The following is a 23,714-nucleotide window of genomic DNA, read 5'->3' as shown; positions in this document are numbered from 1 at the left end:
ATGGATCCCAAATCTGTCATTTTGGGATTTTTTGAAGCGGATCCCATGCAATGCCTGTTTTGCAAGAAACCTAATTATCTTCTTCTGTAAATTCACAAATGTAAATTTTCATATTGTAAACCTATTTTTGTAGTATTTTTACAAGAAAGCGCTTAGAACCTGTACAATTTGCACGGCCTACAAATTTTCTTCTGCATTTAATGTTTAATTTTTATCATTCTGTATACTGCCCTCTTCTATTATTAGGCTATGTTTCTGTTTTGAGCTATGGTAGCCTATTGGTTGTTCATGTTTTCCTTCTTTCTCGCTATTGATGTCATTTGTAATGATTGTGTTGTAATTTTGTTGCTCTGAGTGTTCAAATAAAGCGTGCAGCAGACAGTCAGGTGTAGTTGCTGCATCCGCCGGCAGGTGCTGAGAGATGACCGAGTGTCTGTGGTCTGTATTTGCGGAAATGCTGGGGTTCAGTGCGCTGGTGGATTGAGCTGAGAGTGCGTCTGCTTTCCCAGCCGTAAATCGATTTAACCTCTGTTTACTTTCTACTTTATTCTTCCCCAGTATGCCTGTGTTGTCCTCGAGAAATACCAGCTAAGAAGTGCGCAGCTTCGCACAGCAAGCCAGCGCGAGGGCGGTGAGTTCAATCGCTAGTTTTTGCTGTTTTGTATCATTCACGCTGTCAAACTGTAACAAGCTGAGACATTGCTAATTCAAATAAAATACAGTGTAGTCTTCGCTCTAAACGTGCTTAAAGCTGTGCTTAAGACATCAGAAATAGGCATTGTTTGGCGCAAACCACTCTTCCGAAAGTTCTGTTAATTTGAAACGATTATAGACGTTTCATGACGAAATAATTCATTTTTTAAACATGATCTCAAGACGTCGCGAGGAAGCACTTGACTTAATGCTAATTTTAAGGCATGATGAACCGATATCAAATTACGTTTTTCATTAATCTCCTGAGAAGCAGAAAAAAAGGTTTAGTGAATTTTTTGTATGTCATTGCATTGGTCGGAGCATAAGAGACAAGTGGGGAAAAAACATTTAGAAAATAGATATTTTATTCTGTCCTTTTTTTTGTTTGTTTGTTTGTTTTTTTTATAAAGAGTTATTCAAAAATAAATAAATAAATAGACATGAAAAGGCATGTATAGGCAATGATTATTATTTTTTTCATTCACCAATCAGTTTTTAGCTTTCAGGTTTTTTTACCCAAACTTTGTACAAAGATGATTCTCAACTGTGTTATGAAAGATATAACAGAATGACCTGATATACTATTTTATTTCATGGAATATGTGTGTAAAATGTCCATAAATTGATATTCCCATTTTATTCAATGTATCTATACACTGCATCTAATTTGTGTGTTCTTGGGGCAAACCATAATGAAAAAAGAAGTGCAATAATTGGAGTAATAACGTGGCAACATTTTCATAAGAATATCTCATATTTCATAGGAATATTGATCTATAATTTATTGTTGTGTTTCCCCAAAATGCCTGATTAACAGCCGTTTGTCCTGGTGTCCTCTACAGAAGACCAGTATGAAAATTATGCCCTGTTTCGTAACAGAAAGTCATATTCCCAAACAATTTGAAAATCAGCCAGATTTAAATGATAATTACAAAACATTATCACGTTTCCCTAAGAGTGCTAAATCTGATCGTTCTGTCAATATCAGTCATATTTACAGACCAAAGAGAGGAAGTGTTTATGATCAAACCATCTAAAAAAAGTGCTCTGAACAGGACATCCAGACTAAAACTGTGGCATGAAGGGTCTCAGAGGAATCACTCAAATATAATGACCTCTACACAAGGGTCCCTGGAGACATTATAGCATTTATTTTCTTACACCACAGACCCAGGGATGATATACAATGTTATTTATTTCGACTATAGTAAAACAAAGCAAACGAACAGTGACTGATTACAGATATGTAGAGTACAGGACCTTCAGCAGCACATTCACAACCACTGGCTGAAAACAAAAACGTTATACGTTCTTTGACGTGGCAAGGACAGGCGAAGGTCCTGTTACAAAGAGAACAAATGATGAAATGCACACAACAGACTCAAAGCAGTGAAGTGTCAACATGAAACACGAGAGGAGGGCGTAGAGGTGACAGGCTGAGTGAGGAGGAATGTGACTAACAGGTTACACTGGCCTGTAAGCACATATGTTATGATTGTAATGATAAAATATGTGTATTGTGTTTACGAAGCGTTCCTGGTGCGCCTCGCGAAGAGCTGTAATACAGACAAAGTGTGTTTGGAAGAAGGTAAAAAAAAAATATATATATATATATCTTTTTTTTTTTTTACTTTTTTCTCACTTTGGTATTTATACTTCCATTTGTGCTATTGCATAGTAGTTTTTGCTATGACTGTGCATTTGCTTTGCTATGACTATTCCATATGTTATGCAGGGCTGATTATGACAAAAATCATAAATGTCGATTATTCCCTTGAAATTGAAATTGTAATTGCGATTATCACAATTTACATTGCAGGATGTTTATACCATTGTCTGAAGCAACGGCATGCCATATTTTTATATAAAAATAAACAAGCTGAAAACACTCTAACTGAAAAGCTTGTATTGCTTTTCTGTAGCATTAAACCTCAGATGTCAACTATACATTGGATTGGTTTCTTCTTTAAATAAAAGAGTAAAAATATGCATGGTATTATAATGTTATACTAAAATTAAAACAATGGAAAAACACTTAAGATAAGCTGTAGAAAGAAAAAAAACACATCTTAAGCATGCAGAATTAATTAATTGACGATTAATTGCCGCTTTGAACGATCGGTAATTGTAATCGCAATTATACATTTTATTAATTGTGCTATGATTAAATTTGGTCAGTTCCTGTGGTTTTTAACAATTATTTGTGACCCTTAGACCAGTCATAAGGGTCGATTTTCTTTTTTAATTGAGAGTTATACATCACCTGAAAGCTGAATAAATAAGCTTTGCTTTCCATTGATGTATGGTTTGTTAGGATATAATTAGAGCCCGACCGATATGGGTTTTTTGGGCCGATACCGATATTAGGGAGTAAAAAAAGGCCGGTATCGATATATCGGCCGATATTCTTTGTGTATATTATAGTACAGTACCAGTCAAAAGTTTGGACACATTCCCATTCGTCAAACAGAATATATATACACAAACACATTTTTTGCAATGATCACTCAAATGTGGTGATCAAACACTTATAATGACGTGACAGAGATAGGCTACTTAATGGAGGCAGGGCATTTAACAATTTAACAATAAACTTTATTATCCAAAATGAGTCTGACATCAGTGCACTGAACAGTAAAGTTGAAGTTTATTCAACTTTAATTTAATTCAATTCCATTCAATTTATTTCCGTTGAAGTTTATTTCACTTCGGAACATTCATTCACGGATTTGCGCTATTGTCGTCACACACAGACGAAACATAATACGTGACATAATATACTTCTGTAAATAAATACAATATAAGCTATCGACACGGGGGTGGTCTCATTGGAAAGCGGGCCTCTAGACGTACACTTGATTCGCGTTCGAGAGGGTTCCTCGAGTTGAAGGAATTCACCCGAATTTGGTGCGGATTTGCATTAAAGTGTGACAAACATGCAAAAAAATAAGAAATCAGGAAGGGGGCCAACACTTTTTCACACCACTGTATATACACAAACACATTTTTTGCAATGATCACTCAAATGTGGTGATCAAACACTTATAATGACGTGACAGAGATAGGCTACTTAATGGAGGCAGGGCATTTAACAATTTAACAATAAACTTTATTATCCAAAATGAGTCTGACATCAGTGCACTGAACAGTAAAGTTGAAGTTTATTCAACTTTAATTTAATTCAATTCCATTCAATTTATTTCCGTTGAAGTTTATTTCACTTCGGAACATTCATTCACGGATTTGCGCTATTGTCGTCACACACAGACGAAACATAATACGTGACATAATATACTTCTGTAAATAAATACAATATAAGCTATCGACACGGGGGTGGTCTCATTGGAAAGCGGGCCTCTAGACGTACACTTGATTCGCGTTCGAGAGGGTTCCTCGAGCTGAAAGGGATCCCCCAAATTTTATGCGGATCTGCCTCGCCGTTACGGAGATATGGCTGTTCAAAATTTAAATGGGATTCCATACACTTAAGCTTTAAAGCGTTTCATTCAGGGCCCCAGTAGCAAACAATGGACAAACTATGTAATTACTCCATTTACAAGCATTTTATCTGCGTTTTAAGTTCTGTAAAAAAAATGTCATATCGGCGGCATATTCGCCGATACCGATATATCTGCGACAGGAATATTGGCCGATAAAATCGGAAAAACGATATATTGGTAGGGCTCTAATATATATATATTTTTTTTTTATTATTATTTAAGGACTTTTTTTGTTTGTGCAATTGTTTCTATTAATTAATGTTGTTACTTTTGCCTGGTTTCACAGACAGGGTTTTGACTAAGCTAGGATTAGGCCATAGTTCAATTAGGACATAGTCATTTTTATAAAACGTGCCTTAGAAAAACATTACTGCATCTTGAGACAAAACAAAGGCACTGATATAATTTAAGATCAGTCAGTGCAGGTTTCTTTTAGTTGAAACAGCTCAGACTTACATTTTAGTATGAGACTAGGCTTAAACCTTGTCTGTGAAACCGGGGCTTTATATACACAAATTTACGTATGTAGTTGAAGTATATAAAATGTTTTATATATTTTATTTTTAAATATTAGATTATAATTTCAAATTTTATTTAAATTCTAAAATATGGTTAAGGTAAATATTTATATAAAAATAATGCTAATTCATGAAAATAATTCAAATAATATTAACCTTTGTAGCCTATATTTCACTTTATACATATTCTACTTTAAAACATATTATGGTCATGAATTTAATACGGTCTAGGTCATATTTTCATGATGGTTTTACAAGAATCCCACACAACCTATTCTTCTTGGCGTGTACTTAGCTTGTATACATTAAATCAAGTGTCAGATGAATTTGCGCTATAATACTGTAGTTTAGAACGGATGCAGAGCTTTAGAATTCAACAACAAAAGATATCGACAGTGTTTTCTCCTCACTTTTTAAACATTTATAAGCCTGTTTGTTTTGCTGCTTTGATTATATGGTTTGTTTGCACTAAATTATTTACATTTAGCATAGTTTTCTCCCAGGAGAAAGAACTGATTTAGCCTGCATTGATTTCATAACAAAATGATACAACAGTGTATTATTTCACAAAATAACAATATTTGAGTGTTTATTTGTTTACCTAAAGAGGGTAAATGCTGAATTTGTTTAGCATGATATAAGTGGCTTTGTTATTGAAATCTTTTTTTTAATTTTTAAAAGCCAAAAAACATACCTGTTGTCATTTGTCAGAACAAGGGACCATCTATGATGACTCCAAAGCTCACTTAAATACACTGTAATCTTTAATTACCAGTGCTGACATGGCATATTACTTTTCACTGTTTCCCCTCTGAGAGTAAATTGCTCTTAACCAGCCAACCAGCCATTTAACGCCCTCATTATATACACATTTGACCTCGTTCCGACGGCTGTAAGCGGCATAACGCATCCTCTTAAAGTGCTGAAGAACCTTTGAGCACCTCTCTCTCTCTCTCTCTCTCTACACAACAGATGGTTGCAGTGCTGAGAGAGTATACATATTAATAGCACAATTACAATGCTCTACATCAAGATTGTGTCATTATCATTGTGATTGAAAAAGCAATTATGGTTCTTGATTATCATCAGCCACTGTAAATCTCTGTTATTTTGTTGTTGCCTCTGGGCACGATCCCCCATCCGCTGTCAAGATAGTGATCTCTGTGGTGCAGGGTTTGGGAGACGAGCACTCCTCTTTGACTGCCAATTAATTAGCTAGACTTGCATTTGCATAATCGGCTCCTCGGGTGGTTTTGGGAGATGGCTCAGCCTTGTTCTGAAGCTGTGGCGACAGTTTGAAGGTTTAGATACTGTTCCGGGATCAGGCACAGGAAGTATTCGCTTTGAAATCTGCTGTGTTTGCTCGGGGTGGTGAAGTTTTTCAGGCAGGTTGTTTTGAGGCAATCACTTGCTAAGTGCTATAAATGCTAAGCGACTAATAAAAGAAAAAACAAAACAAAACAGAAAAAGCAATTAAAATATGAATATATATGACTAATAAAAGAAAAACAAATTATAAACACACACACATATACATATGACCCTGGACAACAAAGCCAGTCTTAAGTCGCTGGGGTATATTTGTAGCAATAGCCAACAATACACTATGGGTCAAAATTATCGATTTTTCTTTTATGCCAAAATCATTAGGATATTAACTAAAGATCATGTTCCATGAAGATGTTTTGTACATTTCCTACTGTAAATATATCAAAATGTAATTTTTGGTTAGTAATATGCATTACTAAGAACTTCATTTGGACAACTTAGCAAACAATGGAGCGCGCTCTGCTGGACAAACTAAGTAATTACACCATTTCAAGCATTTTATCTGTGTTATATGTTATGTAAAAAAAATGTTCATATCGACGGCATATTCGCCCATACCGATATATTGGCGACAGGATCATATCGGCCGATAATATCGGCAAAACGATATATCGGTCGGGCTCTAGATATAATAATATTTGGCCGAGATACGATTATTTGAAAATCTGGAATCTGAGGGTGAAAAAAATAATTGAAAATCAAAATATTAAAAAAAAATCGCCTTTAAAGTTGTCCAAATGAAGTCCTTTGCAATGCATATTACTAATGATAATATATTTTTGATATATTTACGGTAGGAAATTTACAAAATATCTTCATGGAACATGATCTTTACTTAATATCTTTTTTTGTGATTTTTGGCATAAAAGAAAAATCGATCATTGTATGGGTCAAAATCGATCATTTTGACCCATACAATGTCTTTTTGGCTATTGCTAGAAATATACCCCAGCGACTTCTTTTGTGCTCCAGGGTCACATTTAGCATTTTTGCTGTTCGCTTCAAAATACCAACAATCCATGTACTCTCTCAATTAATACGTGGTTAAGAAAAAAGTTAGAACCTCATACAAATGTTCTTTTTTGTGTTTCAGCTTTTTCATAAAAGGCTTCTCACGCGTTACTTCGACTGAAGAACTGTTCCTCTTCAGATGAAAAAATGAGCGAAAAAACTAATGAAAGAGACTTTTGGAGGAGCTCTTGTCAGCTTTAGGAGTGACTGTTTATCTTCGAGCAGATGCTCAGATGTGTCTTGCTTGCTGTTCTCTGGATTTCACCTCAAACTAAACTTCAGTCATGGGCCTCTTTCCATCCATATCCAAGATCATGAGGAAGGGGAAGGGGAAGGGTCTGTTTCTTCTGCTGTTGTGTCTGTGCGTTGTAGCATGGATTGCAACATTCTCAAATGATGACACAGTTAAGCCTGTCCAGGAGGGATTGAATCCTCTTGACGACAGGAGTGTCGAGGGCTTTGCTCAGCTGGAGCTGGAATCAGAGATGATACAGAGCTTAGAGGAGCAGCAGTCTGTCAGAAAGAGCTGTCCAGAGCGTTCACCCCTGCTTCGTGAGTGTTGTCTGAGTTCATCTTTTTATGGCTTAACCATGACCAAACGTAATGCTTCAAGTACAGGGAATGGTCAACATTAGTTGTAAAAGAAATGTTCCCCCCAAACTCTGTTATGGTCAAGTCATCCTCGTGTCATTTCAACCCTGTATTGTTTGTTTCTTCTGGACGCTCTCAGAAATAAAGGTACAAAAGCTGTCACTGGGGTGGTGCTTTTTCAAAAGGTGCACTTTTTAGCTACTAAAATGTACCTTTAAGGTACCAATACAGACCCTTTAGGTAGCTTTTGAGAAGGTACCACCCCAGCGACAGCTTTTGTACCTTTATTTCTGAGAGTGTAAAATGCAAAAGGCACAATGTTCCAGCCGCTGTTATCTATCCAGGGAAAATGCATTATGATTTATACTGCAAAGTATAACTTGTTCTCTGTTACACGAGTCATATAATAGACCAAAATGTATACCGTTGTTCACTGTGTGTTCATGTTTTTAAATGTGCCACATGGCAGTCGGACAATAATTTTTGAAAACACAAATGGGATTTGAGAGGCCAATAAAAGGGGAAGATTATCATAGAATTATGACTTAAATTGTGATGTGAAGACTTGGATTATAGTCTTATGGACTACTTTATATGGTACTTTTGTTGTGCATTTTTGTTCCTTTTTGGAACTCGGCAGCATAAATCACCATCTGCTCACTGAATGAAATAGACTAATCAAAGTACAGATACCCTAAAATATTGCACCAGCTAAAGTACTCCAGTCATTTTAGATTAAAAAATTATTATTATTATATTTTTTCTTTTTTTTTTTTTTACTTTTATCAGAATTGTACAAAACTTGGTGGCTTTTGTGGTAGCTGCTAAAAAAAAATAAAAAATAATGGACATGATTCAAAAAGGCTAAATGGTCTTTAAAAGGTCACACATGTACTGTTCATGATCAAAAATGACCTTGTGAAACCTTTCTGCATCACCTGAAAGCTGAATAAATAATCTTTCCATTGATGTATGGTTTGTTACGATAGCACAATATTTGGCTGAGATACAACTATTTGAAAATCTGGAATCTGAGGGTGCAAAAAAATCAAAATATTGAGAAAATCGTCTTTAAAGTTGTTCAAATTAAGTTCTTAGCAATGCATATTACTAATCAAAAATTAAGTTTTGATATATTTACGGTAGGAAATTTACGAAATATCTTCATGGAACATGATCTTTACTTAATATCCTAATGATTTTTGGCATAAAAGAAAAATCGATAATTTTGACCCACGGTGTATTGTTGGCTATTGCTACAAATACTGGTTTTGTGCTTCAGGGTCACATATAGCATTTCATACAATAGGTTTAAATTTGGGTGAAAGTCACACTATTTTTTTTACTTTTAAACATATCAATAACTTTTAAACCTTTGAGCTGATAATACTGGATAAAGATCTGAACCATGGAGCTGCAGCGCAGAGAAAGATGTGGGAACCACCTCTGTGTGACTGTCAATGTTTACACATCACTGTTTTTTCCTTCCACAGCTGCTTGCTAATTCGGGCTCGTTTCCAAAGATGGGGCCCTGTAATTAATGTGGGCCCCAGCTGGTGCTGTATTGAAGGGCTGCACCTGGTCCGTGGGCCTTTCACTTACTTGTGGGCCTGTGTCCATGTGTGTTTATTGATTTCTGATTGTTCTTCTCCACAGGAGGCGCTATCAAGCTGTCATTTGATCCCTCGCTGACGATAGAGCAGGTAGAGAGTGAAAACGGGGAGGTGGTGGAGGGTCAGTATAACCCCTCTGACTGTGAGGCCAGACAGAGCGTGGCCATCCTTATCCCTCACAGAAACAGAGAGAAGCACCTGCTCTACCTCCTCCACCACCTCCACCCATTCTTACAGAGGCAGCAGCTTCACTACGCCATCTACATCATTCACCAGGTAGATTCTGTAGACACAGGATCCTCGTTGCTAGAATTTGATGCCATTTTTAGAGCGTTCAGTGTTCATTTTTAAGTCAGTAAAGGTTTCTTGGACAACAAACATAATGTTCTTTTTTTTTATGAGCATATCCTACTTTCTCTGATGTTAAAAGGGACCTTTATTGGTTCTATAGCATTGACGCCCTCTTCAATGCATAACAATGTTTACTTACGGCTTTGCTCCGGGGTCCATTATAGTTTGCACTGCCCCATCCTTAAACAACAGCATGTTTGCAAAGCCTGCGATACATTGTTACTCGTTCACCGAACAGTCTATTCTGCAAAAACTAGTAAGACCAACCTGAAATGTGACCCTGGAGCACAAAACCAGTCATAAGGGTCAAGTTTTCGAAATTGAGATTTATGCACCATCTGAAAGCTGAATAAATAAGATTTCCATTGATGTATGGTTTGTTAGGATCGGACAATATTTGGCTGAGATACAACTATTTGAAAATCTGGAATCTGAGGGTGCAAAAAAATCAAAATATTGAGAAAATCATCTTTAAAGTTGTTCAAATGAAGTTCTTAGCAATGCATATTACTAATCAAAAATTAAGTTTTGATATATTTACGGTAGGAAATTTACAAAATATTTTCATGGAACATGATCTTTACTTAATATCCTCATGATTTTTGGCATAAAAGAAAAATGTATAATTTTGACACATACAATGTATTGTTGGCTATTGCTACAAATATACCCCAGCGACTTAACACTGCTTTTGTGCTGCAGGGTCACATATGATTGCAAATATTTAACTTGGTAACAATTTAGTATAGGGACCAATTCTCACCATTAACTAGTTGCTTATTAGCATGCAGATTATTAACATATTGGCTGTTTATTAGTACTTATAAAGCACATATTCTGCATGATCATATTCTACATCCCTAATCCTACCCAATGCCTAAACTTAACAACTACCTTACTATTAATAAGCAGCAAATTAGGAGTTTATTGAGGCAAAAGTCGTAGTTAATGGTTTGTTAATAGCGAGAATTGGACCTTAAAATAAAGTGTGACCTTAAACTCTCTTTCCTAACATTGAGTCCATTTGGAAAGACTCTTTTTTGTTCATATACACAAAACTTGAATGAAACTATTGTTGTCTTCAACAATAGTGTGTTACTTCCTTCTCATTATTACAGTGACTGAGAAAGCCAAGTTTCTGACTCCTGTGGGCATTAATTGTGGGCAGTTTTCTGTTTTTGCAGTTTAGTGTTTTTTTCCTATGACATCTTTAACAACGGTAGAGATAAGTGCCACCAGCTGATGTTGGTGATATGAATATTTTAAGTTGTACAGTTTTCATTTTGAGTGGTTAGGTAAAGTAAAAATGATAGACGCTGAAACTCTGAGTAAAGAAAGGTGTGCATGCTTTTCTTCTCGTGTCATGAAAGAGTGTTGTAGTGTTTAAGTTCTGTCAGTAAAAACTGTTGAGGCAGTATACACCTAAAGAAGTAATTCATTCAAATAATTTCTTAGACTTTTTGTATTTTTTAAGTCATGAAAGGAGAGTATTGGCAAACACCTGGTGATCTATAGGAAATCACGATCCGCAAGCATTGAAAAACGATGTGTGTATAATATATGTGTCTGTTTGTCTTGTAGGCTGGAGATGCTACATTTAACAGGGCAAAGTTATTAAATGTGGGCTACCTCGAGGCTCTGAAAGACCAGAGCTGGGACTGTTTCATCTTCCATGATGTTGATCTAGTTCCTGAGAACGATTATAATTTATACATGTGTGAGGATCAGCCTAAGCACTTAGTAGTGGGGAGGAATTCCACTGGGTACAAGTGAGTGATGCTGTCTCCTTCATTTAACAAACACATTCCCATGCAGAGCGTTCTTGACATTTAGACACGCAAGATCTGGGTTAGACGGACAACACTGAGATCGATTAGCAGGACTGTTTCTCTCTAAAATACTAAAGCAACAGAAGTGTCAGGAGTAGCTCAAAGCAGTGACACTACTAGTTTATCTACATTTTTCAGTAGTGTGATTCGTGGTTTAGATGTTTTGCATTTTAAATAACAAACCACTACACAGAGAGACAGACTAGTGTTATGAGCTGTCAATGTCCAAAAGAGTGACATCTCTGCAGTAGCAATAGTTGTTCCGTTTAGTTCTGTACACATGAGACAGGTTTTTATCTACAATACTATGCAAAGGTCTTTGGCACGTTTCTTCACAAAAACATTTCAGTGGACATTTTTCAGATTTTTGGAACCAAAATGTCTGCAATTGCTGCAACTTTAAAAAAAAAATGGTGGCAGTATTTGTAGCTTTTTTTGTGTTGTTTTGTTCAGCGGTGCATAGTCTTCTCTCTGTCTCCCTCCCAAAACGGCTTCACATCAGCGCATCTCGCCTGCACTACAAAAGAGCTGTTGCTCTGGTTTCAGGCCAGTTGACAGAACTGTCAGTTGCCTAATCGGGTCACTGGTGCATCGTCACAAAACTATCATTTGCACATCTTTTTAAGTCTTTTTAAACCATTCGGTAGTCGAGTGCTCCACAACGGTTTTCTGCGTGCTCACAATCACATCCAAAGCACGCGCACATAAAGCCGCCTCACAAACCTCACGAGTACCAAATTGAGTTAGTTTTTGCAGCTTATTGCGCTTAAGCGGCCAAATAATAAAAAAATAGTAAAAATGCCCATCTTGGCTAGTATCCTCATAAACATAGTCAGTTTTGTCTGAATGTGAGCAGTTGTTGAGAAAGAAAACCATTGTGTATCAGTATATTAGATTAATGCAGTCGGTCTTAAAGGGACAGCAGCCTAATAAAGCTGTGCCGTCTGTCATTAATGTTAATCAAACAACAAAAGACAAAAAAAATTAAAAATCCATCACTGCTCTTGACTAAACATTTTAAGGATTTATCTGTTTTTAATTTAAAGTTTATTCAATTTCTGTATATTTCCGTACCTGAATACTATATGGTTTAGTTTGATTTTAGAGTTTAGTTGATTATATTGGTTAAATAAATTACAATATTCATTGATGTGATATGTTCTCTGCGTGGAGTAACGTCTGGCACAGTCGCAGCTTGTACTTTATTAAAACAAATAGAAAGCAAATCTACTGTTGAAATCAGGCATGATTAGGACTAGCAAATATTCACCTTAATAAACATTATATCCAGTAATATGTATAGTAGTTTAAAAGTATCATTACACCTCTGAAAACTTTCATTTTGCCCAACAAGTAAAAATAAACAAGGCGTTGAATCTCTTGTGCAGCCTCTTTCACAGCTCTTGCAAGCGACCAGGTTAAAAAGAAAATAGACAAGTGTAGGTCATGAATGAATGATTTTTCAGATCAATTATGAAATATTACCTTCTCCTTTGATGGATTTTATGGCTTTTCGTAAATGTTTTATTTTCTTTACTTTTCGTAAAGGTTTTCGTAAATGTCATTCTACTGAGACTGCGCTTCTGAAGGTTCTTAATGATATTTTAATATCATGTGATTCGGGTGATTTTGCAGTTCTTGTGCTCTTAGACATGACGGCCACTTTCGATAGAGTCGATCATACTGTTCTCATTGATCGTTTAGAACATTGCGTTGGTTTAAGAAGTGTAGCTTTAGATTGGTTCAAATCGTATTTTACAAATGGGAGTTTTTCAGTCAAGATGGGTGAACATTACTAAAGTAATGCATTTTTGCCCTGTGGGGTTCCCCAGGGTTCTATTTTGGCTCCTTTGCTCTTTTCTCTCTACATGCTTCCTCTTGGCTCGATTTTTAGAAAACATGATATGTCATTTCACTATTATGTGGATGACACCCAGGTTTATTTGCCTGTCAAACAAAATTCTGTGGGTCTCAAGTCTCTCATGGCATGTTTGACGGATGTGAAGGCTTGGCTTTCACTAAGCTTTTTAATATTCAATGAAAAGAAAACTGACAAAAAAAAATACATTGAGTCCTCAGATGCATTGTAGAACTTTGGGGATGCTTATTTGCCAAAGATATATATTGGCCCCTACTTATCTCTGTGAGTTATTGACTGAGCATCAACCCACTAGATCCCTTCGGTCTTCCAACCAGGATCTATTGTTTACTCCTAAGTCGAGGCTTAAATGTAGGGGAGATTATGCTTTCTGTGTTGCTGCCCCCAGGCTTTGGAATGCCTTGCCACTATTCATTAGACAAGCTTCTTTCTTAGTATTTTTAAGTCCATGCTAAAGACTTTTTTATTCTTTAAGGCGTATGGCTGATGTGATACTTGTATGATTTTAAAATTTTTCTGTTTGCTTATTAGTGAGTTTTTTTTGTTTTTTTTTGTTTTGATGACTTGCTGGAAAGCACATTGGTCAATGGAAGTTGTAATTATTTGTGCTATATAAATTGTCATTGTCAAAAATTTCACATTGTAGTCTTTTGCCAGTGTAGTCAGGTTTTAAAGTATTTTACATCCAAAGTAATTTGATACAGATTTATGCCATTACAAGCTGCTTCGATTCAGTTAAATTATCAAATTAAAGCAGTAACAAATAAAATGAATCAATTCACACACATTGTATTTGTGAATATATTTTTTGTTTGTTTTCGATTTATGGCATCAAGCATTTTGAAGATGCTCTTCTCACACGTCTAACAGTTTTTGTCATGTATGTTTTGCAAAATGCAGTATATAAACTTCTTTAAAACCTTCTACAGTTTTACAGTAGCTTCTACATTCTCCACTGGTATTCAGCTACACTGAATATGACGTACCCCAAGTAATTTCTTAATCGCATCATTGAATTATTTGCAAAATGTTATACTATAGTTGTTTTTTAATATGTGAAAGACATTCATCACCTTCTTCTGCCCGTGACTTCCCAGACTCCGATACAAGGGTTACTTTGGGGGAGTTTCGGCCATGACGAAGGAGCAGTTCCACAAGGTCAATGGCTTCCCAAACTCCTACTGGGGCTGGGGTGGAGAGGACGATGACCTGAGAATAAGGTGAGAGAAACTCGGGACGATGTGGCTTAGGATGTGCAAAGGCACTCATAGGTGACTTCACAAAATAGCTAAGCAAATCATGTTTTTTGTCTGTTTTTTAACCTTTAAAACATCAAAAAAAAAAGATGTAGAAATGCAAAGCCGATTTATTCTTCGCATAAAGGGGAATGTGTGTTTAAAGGAGATATATTATGCCCCTTTTTACAATATGTAGTATAAGTCTCTGGTGTCCCCAAAATGTGTCTGTGAAGTTTCAGCTCAAAATACCCCACAGATCATTTATTATATAATTTTGAAAATGCCTATTTTGAGTGGAAGCAGTAACACGCTGTTTTTCGGGCCTGTGTCTTTAAATGCAAATGAGCTGCTGCTCCCCGCCCCCTTTTCCAGAATAGAGCTGTGCCATTACAGCTCGGACCTGCTAAGAAACATCTGTTTTGGTTCTGATTATCATGTTTATCGTGCTGAAATCATGCGTTTTAAACCATAAAACTTTTAAACTTCTGATATACGGTTTTCTGAGAGCACACGGACAGAAAGCGGCTGTCACAGCATGTGAGTACTAAACTAAGTTCTCATTCACACACACAGTTTACGTTAAAAACACACATGAGTTACAAAAACAGTGGGTTATGTCTGTGAAGGTAAACAGCTGAGAAATAAATCGCATGTTTATTTTAGATCTGTGTGGCAGCAGCAATATACAGTAAATAAATCAATAAATCCACCGCTCTGTTGTCTCGTCTGAGGCTGGGACTCTAAACAGTGTTCTGTGCTTGTCAGCACAGTTAGCATGTTTTGCTCAAACTTTCGGCATGGCATTAGAGCTGGTACACCGTTGTCGCTTGCGAAAACACAATGACGGCGCTGTGGGTGTATTACATTTACAGATTAAGGGGTGGCAATATTATAATGAGATCCCTTTGCCAAGGGAGTGAAATCTGACGCGCTCGTTTTCTCAGACGCTTGCAGAAAAAGGCTTCCCAAAACGAAGTTACTGGGTTAATCTTTTTCACGTTTCCTTGGTTGGTAGATGCACCGGGGACCTGATTATAGCACTTAAAACTTGGAAAAGTCAGATTTTCATGATATGTCACCTTTAAGTGAAGGGGAATTTCAGTTTCTGCATGTGGTACCAATCATGTCTGAACATTTCTTTCTTCTTCTCATTGTTAAGGATTGTAACAGAACCGTCTTTTTCAGGGTGACGCTGCAGAAAATGTCAATAATCCGTCCATCCCTGGAAGTGGCGCGCTACACCATGGTCTTTCACAATCGGGACAGCGGCAATCAAATCAATGAAGAAAGGTCAGTTAAAGTGTGAACGAGTATTAGAGTGCTATTCTGGTCTTCCAAGAGATCATAACTAAAGTGAGGAACAATTTCTGACAGCATGCATTGTTGAATTACATCTAATGAGCTTACATAGTAATATCATCATGCTAATATATTAATGAAGAGTTCTGATGCAAAAGCCTCTAAGTGCCATCTGAAATTAGCATTTCTATCAGGCTCCTATGCTTAGTAATTTTACTTTTTTTTTTTTTAGGTTTTAATTTTTAACTCTGATGCCAGTCAGTTTGTTTTTCATAACCATAGGACATTGTGGGGTCACTCAGTCACTGTATCAATGATAACTAAATTATTTACATAGGTTACCTAGATTTTATACCTAAAGTTATAATTTCTCATAAAGGTTTAGGAGTTAGCTTATATGACAGTGCCACCTTACTTCATTTTCAATTTTTTTAACTTCACAATTTGTTGTTTTCCCACCAAATACTCCCATCACTTCCTAGAAGAATTCCTAAGTGTAAAGAAGTAATATTACAAAAGAAGCAGAAAAGTGATATTTCGGACATAGGGAAATCCTTTACATTGAAACACTAGTCATGTTATTAGCATAATGGCTGTTTATTAATACATATAAAGCACATATTAATGTCTTATTCTGCAGGACCATATTTTAGATTCCTTAATCCACCCCATACTTAAACTTAACAACTACCTTATTAATTATTAATAAACAGCAAATTAGGAGGCAAAAGTCATAGTTAATAGTTGAATTGATCCTTAAAGGGGTCATGACATGTTTTTTATTTTTTTATTTTATTATGTTCCCTGAGGTGTAATTATAATATTACTAACGTTTTTGGGATGAGAAATATTCCAATTTGAGTGATTTATGACCTTTTCCCACCTGCCCTCCTTAGTACAAAAAGAGCATTTATTGAGACTAAGGTAAAAAAAAACAAAAACATTTATCTGCTTGGACAACATGACATCACATGGTTGAATAAATCTAGATCCACAGTGACAGATCAGACTACTTCTCCACCATCGCTGCTTTGACAGCTGGTATGTGGGTGATGACTGAGATTGTGAAATCTCTTTCATTATCGTCTGAATGTTAGGAAATAGTGGCTGAAGGTTATGTGTCTAATTGCATCAGTAGAGCATTGTTTGTTCAGCGTGTGGATTATTTTCTAAACCAGTCATTGTGCATGATTGGACCCTACTGTGACAATAATGTCACAACACGTAATCAAGTTGTGACACTACTGCTCCTATACCACCAGATTGAGTTAAAAGCATCAGAAGCTCCCACAAATGCACGCTGCAATTCACCACTGCACGCATCATAAATTAACATATTATGCATGGTTTTATAAGCTCACCATACATTACACGAATACACAAATGCTTATCCATGAGTTACTACATTTTGCAGACAGAATTGCATGTCTGCAAAATTTAGTAACTCACCCAAAACATTTAATTCATGCTTCAAAACCCACTGTAGTTATTGTGAGAATCAACTCATCAGTTTTGATCAACAAGCCATGTGCATTTAGTTGGTGTGCAAATTGTAGACAATTGTACGTACTCTTTTGCATGCAATCTGTTTAAATCAATAAGAAACTGATTGTTCAGACATCTGAAATTACTGTTTTGAGAAAAAAACTAATTTGAGAATTGAGCCAAAGCGATTGAGAAAAACTGTATTGAACAGAAATAAATGCACAGCCGTTTGCATTTGTACTCCGCATCAAAAATATGCATTAAAAAAAATCACGTTTGTGTCAGAGCCTCAGTGGTGTGTAGTTGAGAAATTGTTATGCAAAAAAAAAAAATAAACGCTCACTCGTGATCTATGAGCACGTCTCTCACGTACTGTACGTGATCTCGCATTTCGAAGTGTCTGTCACAGGAAATTAACACATGCTGTCATGAATAATTAAGAGAAGTGTGTTCTTATAGAATGAGTACATGCAGCATTATGAATAATTAGGAGAAACAGGAGTCATCGGTGTGAGAAAACGCTGCGTTCTGTGACATTGACGCAATGAAGATTTTAAATCAGGAAGCTCAAATTTAATCCGTTTAAAATTGACAGATACTAACATATTCTATAAATGTGCAACACAAGCACCTGTCAAAAAATGTAGTTTAGTGTTTCAGGGGTTCATTTTCTTCTAGTTTGTCATCATCCAGACTTTTTTTTAAAAGTTCCTCATGTGCAATGTGTATAAGTATAAATGCAAAGATGTTACTCAGTCATAACAGTGGGCATAATTGTTTCATAATTATAAGTGGAGATATTGTAGAATGCACGACTCCTTAAAAACTCAAGAATATGATAATGCTATACTTAAAATGTAAATGATTCCAAGAGAGATGCGTATTTTCAGTGTGGTATTTAATGCTTTGCTTTCGACACAGGATGCATCTGTTACGCCGCACTCATCAGGCGTGGAAAACTGATGGCTTGAACTCCTGTTCCTACAAGATTCTGTCTGTCCACAGAGCACCACTCTTCATCAACATCACCACGGACATTGGCCAGCCGGAGAGTGCTCTTTGAGTTTTTGGATACTGAAATTCAAGAGACAGTTTGCATTCACCAGTGCCTGTCAGATCTAGTGCTAAGTGTTGTTGTTCACACCAGCTTGCACTGTGGATCTGTTCAACTTTACTCTTTATGGCCCTGCGAGATGAAATGGCCAGAATTCTGATCAAACACTACTTTTTAAGTATTACAGTAATCACGTAGAATTGAATTAGTCTGGACAGGTGAACCTTTCGGGGTTGAATTTCCATTCATTACCTCTAGTTATGAAGTTATAGGTTCATATAATGGGACTTGTGCTCATTTAGGTCATTACAAAATATGGCAAAGCATCTGGGAGTAATGGAAATCAAAGAAGCTGGACCTGACTGATCAATAGTATTTAGACTTAAATATTGATATTGACATGAATGTATATGGGCAGAGGTGTGCCTAAGTCTTTATAATAAGTCTGCATGTTCTACAGTGATGATGATTTCAGCTGAACGTGCTTATAATGTCTGTCTGGTGGAAAATTATAGATATTGTAGTGGGTGTTTGGGTCCAATGATATGGTTTAATCAGTTCAGTTTCGTTTCGGTGAAATGTAGCTGTAGATGGGTTCATTATTTTACATGTAGGTCATTGTTCAGACATAATGGCTGTTCAACTCATAAAACTTTGTGGTGTTACTGTATCTCACTGAATTTATGATCAAAGGAAATTAGACTTTTGTTTACTTAGGATAATATCGTCTTCTAGGCGAAATCTTCTCTGTTTTGAAAGATCACATGCTGTCACGATCAGAATTTGTTAGAAATTAAAATGATCCATAAAACCTTTTTTAGTGCAATTCTTTGTACAGTTCATGCAAGACGGAAGCTTTTCAGAAACTGAGTTTGACAAGTTGCATTTCAACACATGGCTCATCAAACCTGCTAATTGTTGAGTATGGGGATAGAACTATAAGTTTGGCTTTTTTTTTTTTTAACAATTACACTGTAAAAACTATAAAAAGTGCATGAGGATCTGTTAAGTAACATCATATTGTCTATGGGCCTTATTGGCTTGATTTGTTTTTTTATTCTAGAAAACCTGGCATCATAAGTAAAAAGCAAAACTTTACATTCTGTGGCACACATTTAAAATGATTTGGGTGTTGTAACAGTATGAATTGTATACCGTGCAGAAATCATGGGCCAAAGGTTTGTGAATATTAATGAGAACTTTCCACAAATAGGGTACAAATTAGTATCCCATTACTTTTTGTAAAGGAATCAAATTCGTTCTATGCAATAGGAACTATTCAGTTAAAAACTGTTATCTAACATAAAATGACCACACGAGAAGCATTTACTTTTGAAAACACTGAATATCTCTACTCCAGCCAGCTCTCTAAATATTGCGATTTAAAAAAAAAAAAAAAAGATAGATAGAAAGAAAAAAGTATAATATATGTCTTTTGACATCTTGAGGTTTCTTTGAAGGTGAAGCACTCCGTTTTGATGAATCTTTGTTGAAAAAGGAAACATTTTGCAAGAGATTGAAGTCTGGTTCTGTACCCTGTTCATGGAACCGATGCAGTGTTGAACCTGTGTGTGTCAGCTATTGATAAAAGTACTGCAATAAAGAATGACGTTAAACATACACAGTAGCTTTTTTTTTTCTTTTTGTCAAATGTGTTGTATACAAGTTTATGGTGGTAATATATGATCTAAGCATACTAGTCACTACAGGCACGATATTTATGGATGGACATAATTTAAATAATTGATATTAACTTTATTATTAAAGTATCTCAAGGTAATGGGAGCAAAAGCTGTTCGGATCACACAGAAGAGCTACTGTAGCTGAAACTGAAAAACAATGCTGGCCGTGACAGAAACACAGAGCCTCACAGTTTGCTGTGTATAGAGTTACTGCAGACCCTGTTCACTGCTGAGAGTGCCTACAGTGGGCACGTGAAAGTTTATCATTTGCACGTGTTTTTTAAGATTTTTAAGCTTAAAGTGTCTGAAACTAATTTACCAGCTGCTGTCAGTGTGCTTCATTTAAAAAAAAGAGAGAGTAAAGTACTAAAAAGTTCTAATAAACGGCCAAAATGCATGCTATTAAACAACTAGTTAATAGTGAGAATTGGTTCTTAAAATAAAGTGTTACCAAGTACTTGGCATCGAATAATTAGATTCTGGAGTAAAGCCCATCTAGAAAATTGCTATGGATAACTATAAAAATGATAAGGAAATTGCATGTTGTATATACTACAAGAGAGACCTTTGTGAGGAATGATAATGAAAGAAGGAAATGGTTGGAGGGAAGAAAACTATATACTTCCATAAAGTATTTAACTTGTATATAATATGATCTCTGTCTGCTTGATGTGACTATATATTTGTGTTCATGTTATCAACTTTATGTAAAGCATCATTGGGTTCTTGGAAGCTAATATAAATAAAACGTTATTATTATTATAAATTAGAAAAAGATATGAACGTAGTTCTGTTGTCAAACTTAAAATAGATGGGGAAATCAATGAAAATATTAAATAATTTTATTTTATATATACATTGTATTATACACTCTCAGAAAAAAAGGTACAAAAGCTGTCACTGGGGCGGAACCTTTTCAAAAGGTACACTTTTGTAGCTTTTAGGTACTAATATGTATCTTTAAGGTACCAATATGGACTCTTTAGGTACAAAGGTGTGCCTTTTATAAAGGTACCGCCCCAGTGACAACTTTTGTACCTTTTTTTCTGAGAGTGTGGGAACCTGTATACCAGTCACACCTGCCCTCTTACAGAAACTGCTAGCTTTATTCTTCTGCTATAAAGACCCTTCCGTGCACTCAGAAAAAAAGGTACAAAAGCTGTCACTGGGGCGGAACCTTTTCAAAAGGTACACTTTTGTAGCTTTTAGGTACTAATATGTATCTTTAAGGTACCAATATGGACTCTTTAGGTACAAAGGTGTGCCTTTTATAAAGGTACCGCCCCAGTGACAACTTTTGTACCTTTTTTTCTGAGAGTGTGGGAACCTGTATACCAGTCACACCTGCCCTCTTACAGAAACTGCTAGCTTTATAAAATCAGCTAAAGAACATTAAATTCCAAAACTTATGTAATAGCTTTAAATGGGATTAAATTTTGCTAAATTAAAATAGAACAAATCCCCTGTTAAGGATGGACAGACAAGTGGATTCAGGGACGCAGCTATGGTTTCTGGGCCCCCTGAACAGCATATTGACTCGGGGCCCCTTCTGTAGGAATCACGTTAGGTCCTAAACCCTGAATGGATTCTACAATATTTGGACTGTGGGGGAAACCCACGCAGACACCATACAGAAAGCACCAGAAGAAAGTTTTATTTATAAATTACTTTAAGGCATTTGATACAGTTGAACATGCCAGTCAAACCTTTTGTCCAATTTTTAAAAGCATTGAGAAATCAATCAATCAAGATCAGTGTATGATGTCCTAGCCCCGGTTGTTCCTTCCTCATTAATTAAGAGTGTGGACTCCAAGCTCTTTGACTTTATATGAAGGAATTGTTACGTACTGATCTGAGACTTGAAAGGTTGGAGATCCAAACGCAGGTTTTATCGGGACAATTCAGAAAGTAATCCAACATACAGGCAACAGGTCAAAACACAGGCAAGCAACCCAAACAAGCAACAAGGCAGGAAAATCAGGCAAATGGGTGATCCAAGAGCCATAAAACCAGGGAGAAAGCTCAGAATTGCAGAGTAACAAATGGCAAGACTACACGATGAGACACAGAAAACACAGGGCTTATATAGGCAGAGGTAATGAGCAACAGGTGAAAACAATCAGCATGATGAGTCCAGGCAATGGTTTCTGGGAAATGCAGTCCAGGACTGAGTGGCAAAGGTATGGAATGGAGTGCCCTCTGGTGGCCATCAAGGGCACTCCAGCTGGTGATCGTGACAGGAACAAACATTATTTGAAAACAGATATAATATGCAATATCCAAGAAAAATGAATCCTAAACCTTTAGAATGCCAAACATGCAATTCTTTTTAAAGAAAAAAGAGATACATTATCTAATATATATATATATACAGTATATATATATATATATATATATATAAATGCTAGCATCCATGCTAGTAACATGCTAATCATGCGAGAATCATGCTAGTAACTTGCTAATCATGTTAACAACATGCTAGTAACTTGTTATTCATACTAACAACATGCTAGTAACATTCTAATCATGCTAGAAACATGTTAGTAACTCGCTAATCATGCTAACAAAATGTTAACACCATTCTAGTAACATGCTAATCATGCTAGAATCATGCTAGCAACATGTTAGTAACTTGCTAATTATGGTAACAAAATGCTAGTAACATCCTAATCATGCTAGAAACATGCTAGTAACTTGCTAATCATGCTAACAAAATGCTAACACCATGCTAGTAACATGCTAATCATGCTAACAACATGCTAGTAACATGCTAATCATGTTAGAAACATGCTAGTAACTTGCTAACAACGCTAACAACATGCTAGTAACATGCTAATCATGTTAGAAACATGCTAGTAACATGCTAATTGCGCTAACAACATGCTAACAACATGCTAATCATGCTAAAACATGTTAGCAACATGCTAGTCATGCTAGAAACAGCCTAGCAACCACCCCAGCAATGTTTTGCTAGAAACAGCCTAGCAACCACCCCAGGTACCCTAGCAATGTTTTTCTGATAGACTGTATTGCCTTGAAAACATTCAAACTTTAATCTTTAAAATTATTTTAACTTTCAAACTGAAAACTTTGAGACTGCAAGCTTTTAACACTTTTTTTCAAACTTTCTAGCTAGGCTTTTTGAAGCCAACTTAAAGTTTGTCTACAAACTTTTCAATCAAGTTGGAATTGAACTTCGGCAAAAGAGCATACTGTAACAGTGATTGTCTGCTCCCATGAAGCTCTCCAGTCTCTCGAGACTCTTATTTAAGGATGTGTTATTAAATCCGCATGGAGAAAATGAATGGGAAAACACTTATGGAACCAAGGCCACTGAAAAGTGGTCAGTTTTGCGCTCTATTACATCATGGACTGAGATTGTCTGACAGGCATCCGGCTGAATTCACCCTTTGTTGGCTTCTGTCACATGATGCAGGATTCTCAGATAGAAAGAAGAACAACCTTTGGCACATGGTGACTAGACACAAAAAAGTATCTGTTCTGTAATCGCTTTAATCAGCGATCTGACTTTTTTATGTCATATTTGAAAGGACCCTTTTTTTTTGTCTGTTGATACTAATCATTTCTGTGCCTGCTATAGGAAAAGCTATTAGAAGAAATGTTGATTACTGATAGAAGAGC

The 23,714-nt window shown here is 36.1% G+C and overlaps 1 protein-coding gene and 1 long non-coding RNA gene across 3 annotated transcripts; one reads left to right on the top strand and one right to left on the bottom strand.

Annotated features, from left to right (window-relative positions):
- The first annotated feature begins 406 nt into the window (after positions 1-406).
- On the top strand, positions 407-19,768 carry LOC107702948 (beta-1,4-galactosyltransferase 4-like). Of its 2 annotated transcripts, none has more exons than XM_016505415.1 (7): positions 407-631; positions 7,134-7,603; positions 9,299-9,531; positions 11,188-11,375; positions 14,412-14,534; positions 15,738-15,842; positions 18,258-19,768. In XM_016505415.1, the coding sequence occupies exons 2-7, from the start codon at positions 7,336-7,338 to the stop codon at positions 18,397-18,399; spliced, it is 1,059 nt and encodes a 352-aa protein (XP_016360901.1). In that variant the 5' UTR covers positions 407-631; positions 7,134-7,335; the 3' UTR covers positions 18,400-19,768. The 2 variants fall into 2 exon arrangements, with proteins under 2 accessions (XP_016360901.1, XP_016360903.1); XM_016505417.1 differs by lacking the exon at positions 407-631 and adding an exon at positions 2,262-2,281.
- Positions 10,628-13,691, bottom strand: LOC107702949 (uncharacterized). The gene is made up of 3 exons (XR_001635801.1): positions 13,490-13,691; positions 12,034-12,037; positions 10,628-10,639 (listed from the first exon to the last, which is right to left on the bottom strand). It is a non-coding gene; the product is annotated as an uncharacterized LOC107702949 (long non-coding RNA).
- Positions 19,769-23,714: the final 3,946 nt, after the last annotated feature.

Source organism: Sinocyclocheilus anshuiensis, unplaced genomic scaffold, assembly GCF_001515605.1.
Source record: "Sinocyclocheilus anshuiensis isolate Anshui unplaced genomic scaffold, SAMN03320099.WGS_v1.1 scaffold238, whole genome shotgun sequence".
NCBI classification, from domain to species: domain Eukaryota; kingdom Metazoa; phylum Chordata; class Actinopteri; order Cypriniformes; family Cyprinidae; genus Sinocyclocheilus; species Sinocyclocheilus anshuiensis.
The sequence above is the reverse complement of the archived record's forward strand: the minus strand, read 5'-3'. Positions and strand labels throughout refer to the sequence as shown.

Coding starts and splice junctions, on each gene's coding strand:
- LOC107702948 (XM_016505415.1), top strand. CDS start 7,336: ATGGGCCTCTTTCCATCCATATCCAAGATCATGAGGAAGGGGAAGGGG. Junction 7,604..9,298: donor AGAGCGTTCACCCCTGCTTC/GTGAGTGTTGTC, acceptor TCTTCTCCACAG/GAGGCGCTATCAAGCTGTCA. Junction 15,843..18,257: donor AATCAAATCAATGAAGAAAG/GTCAGTTAAAGT, acceptor CTTTCGACACAG/GATGCATCTGTTACGCCGCA.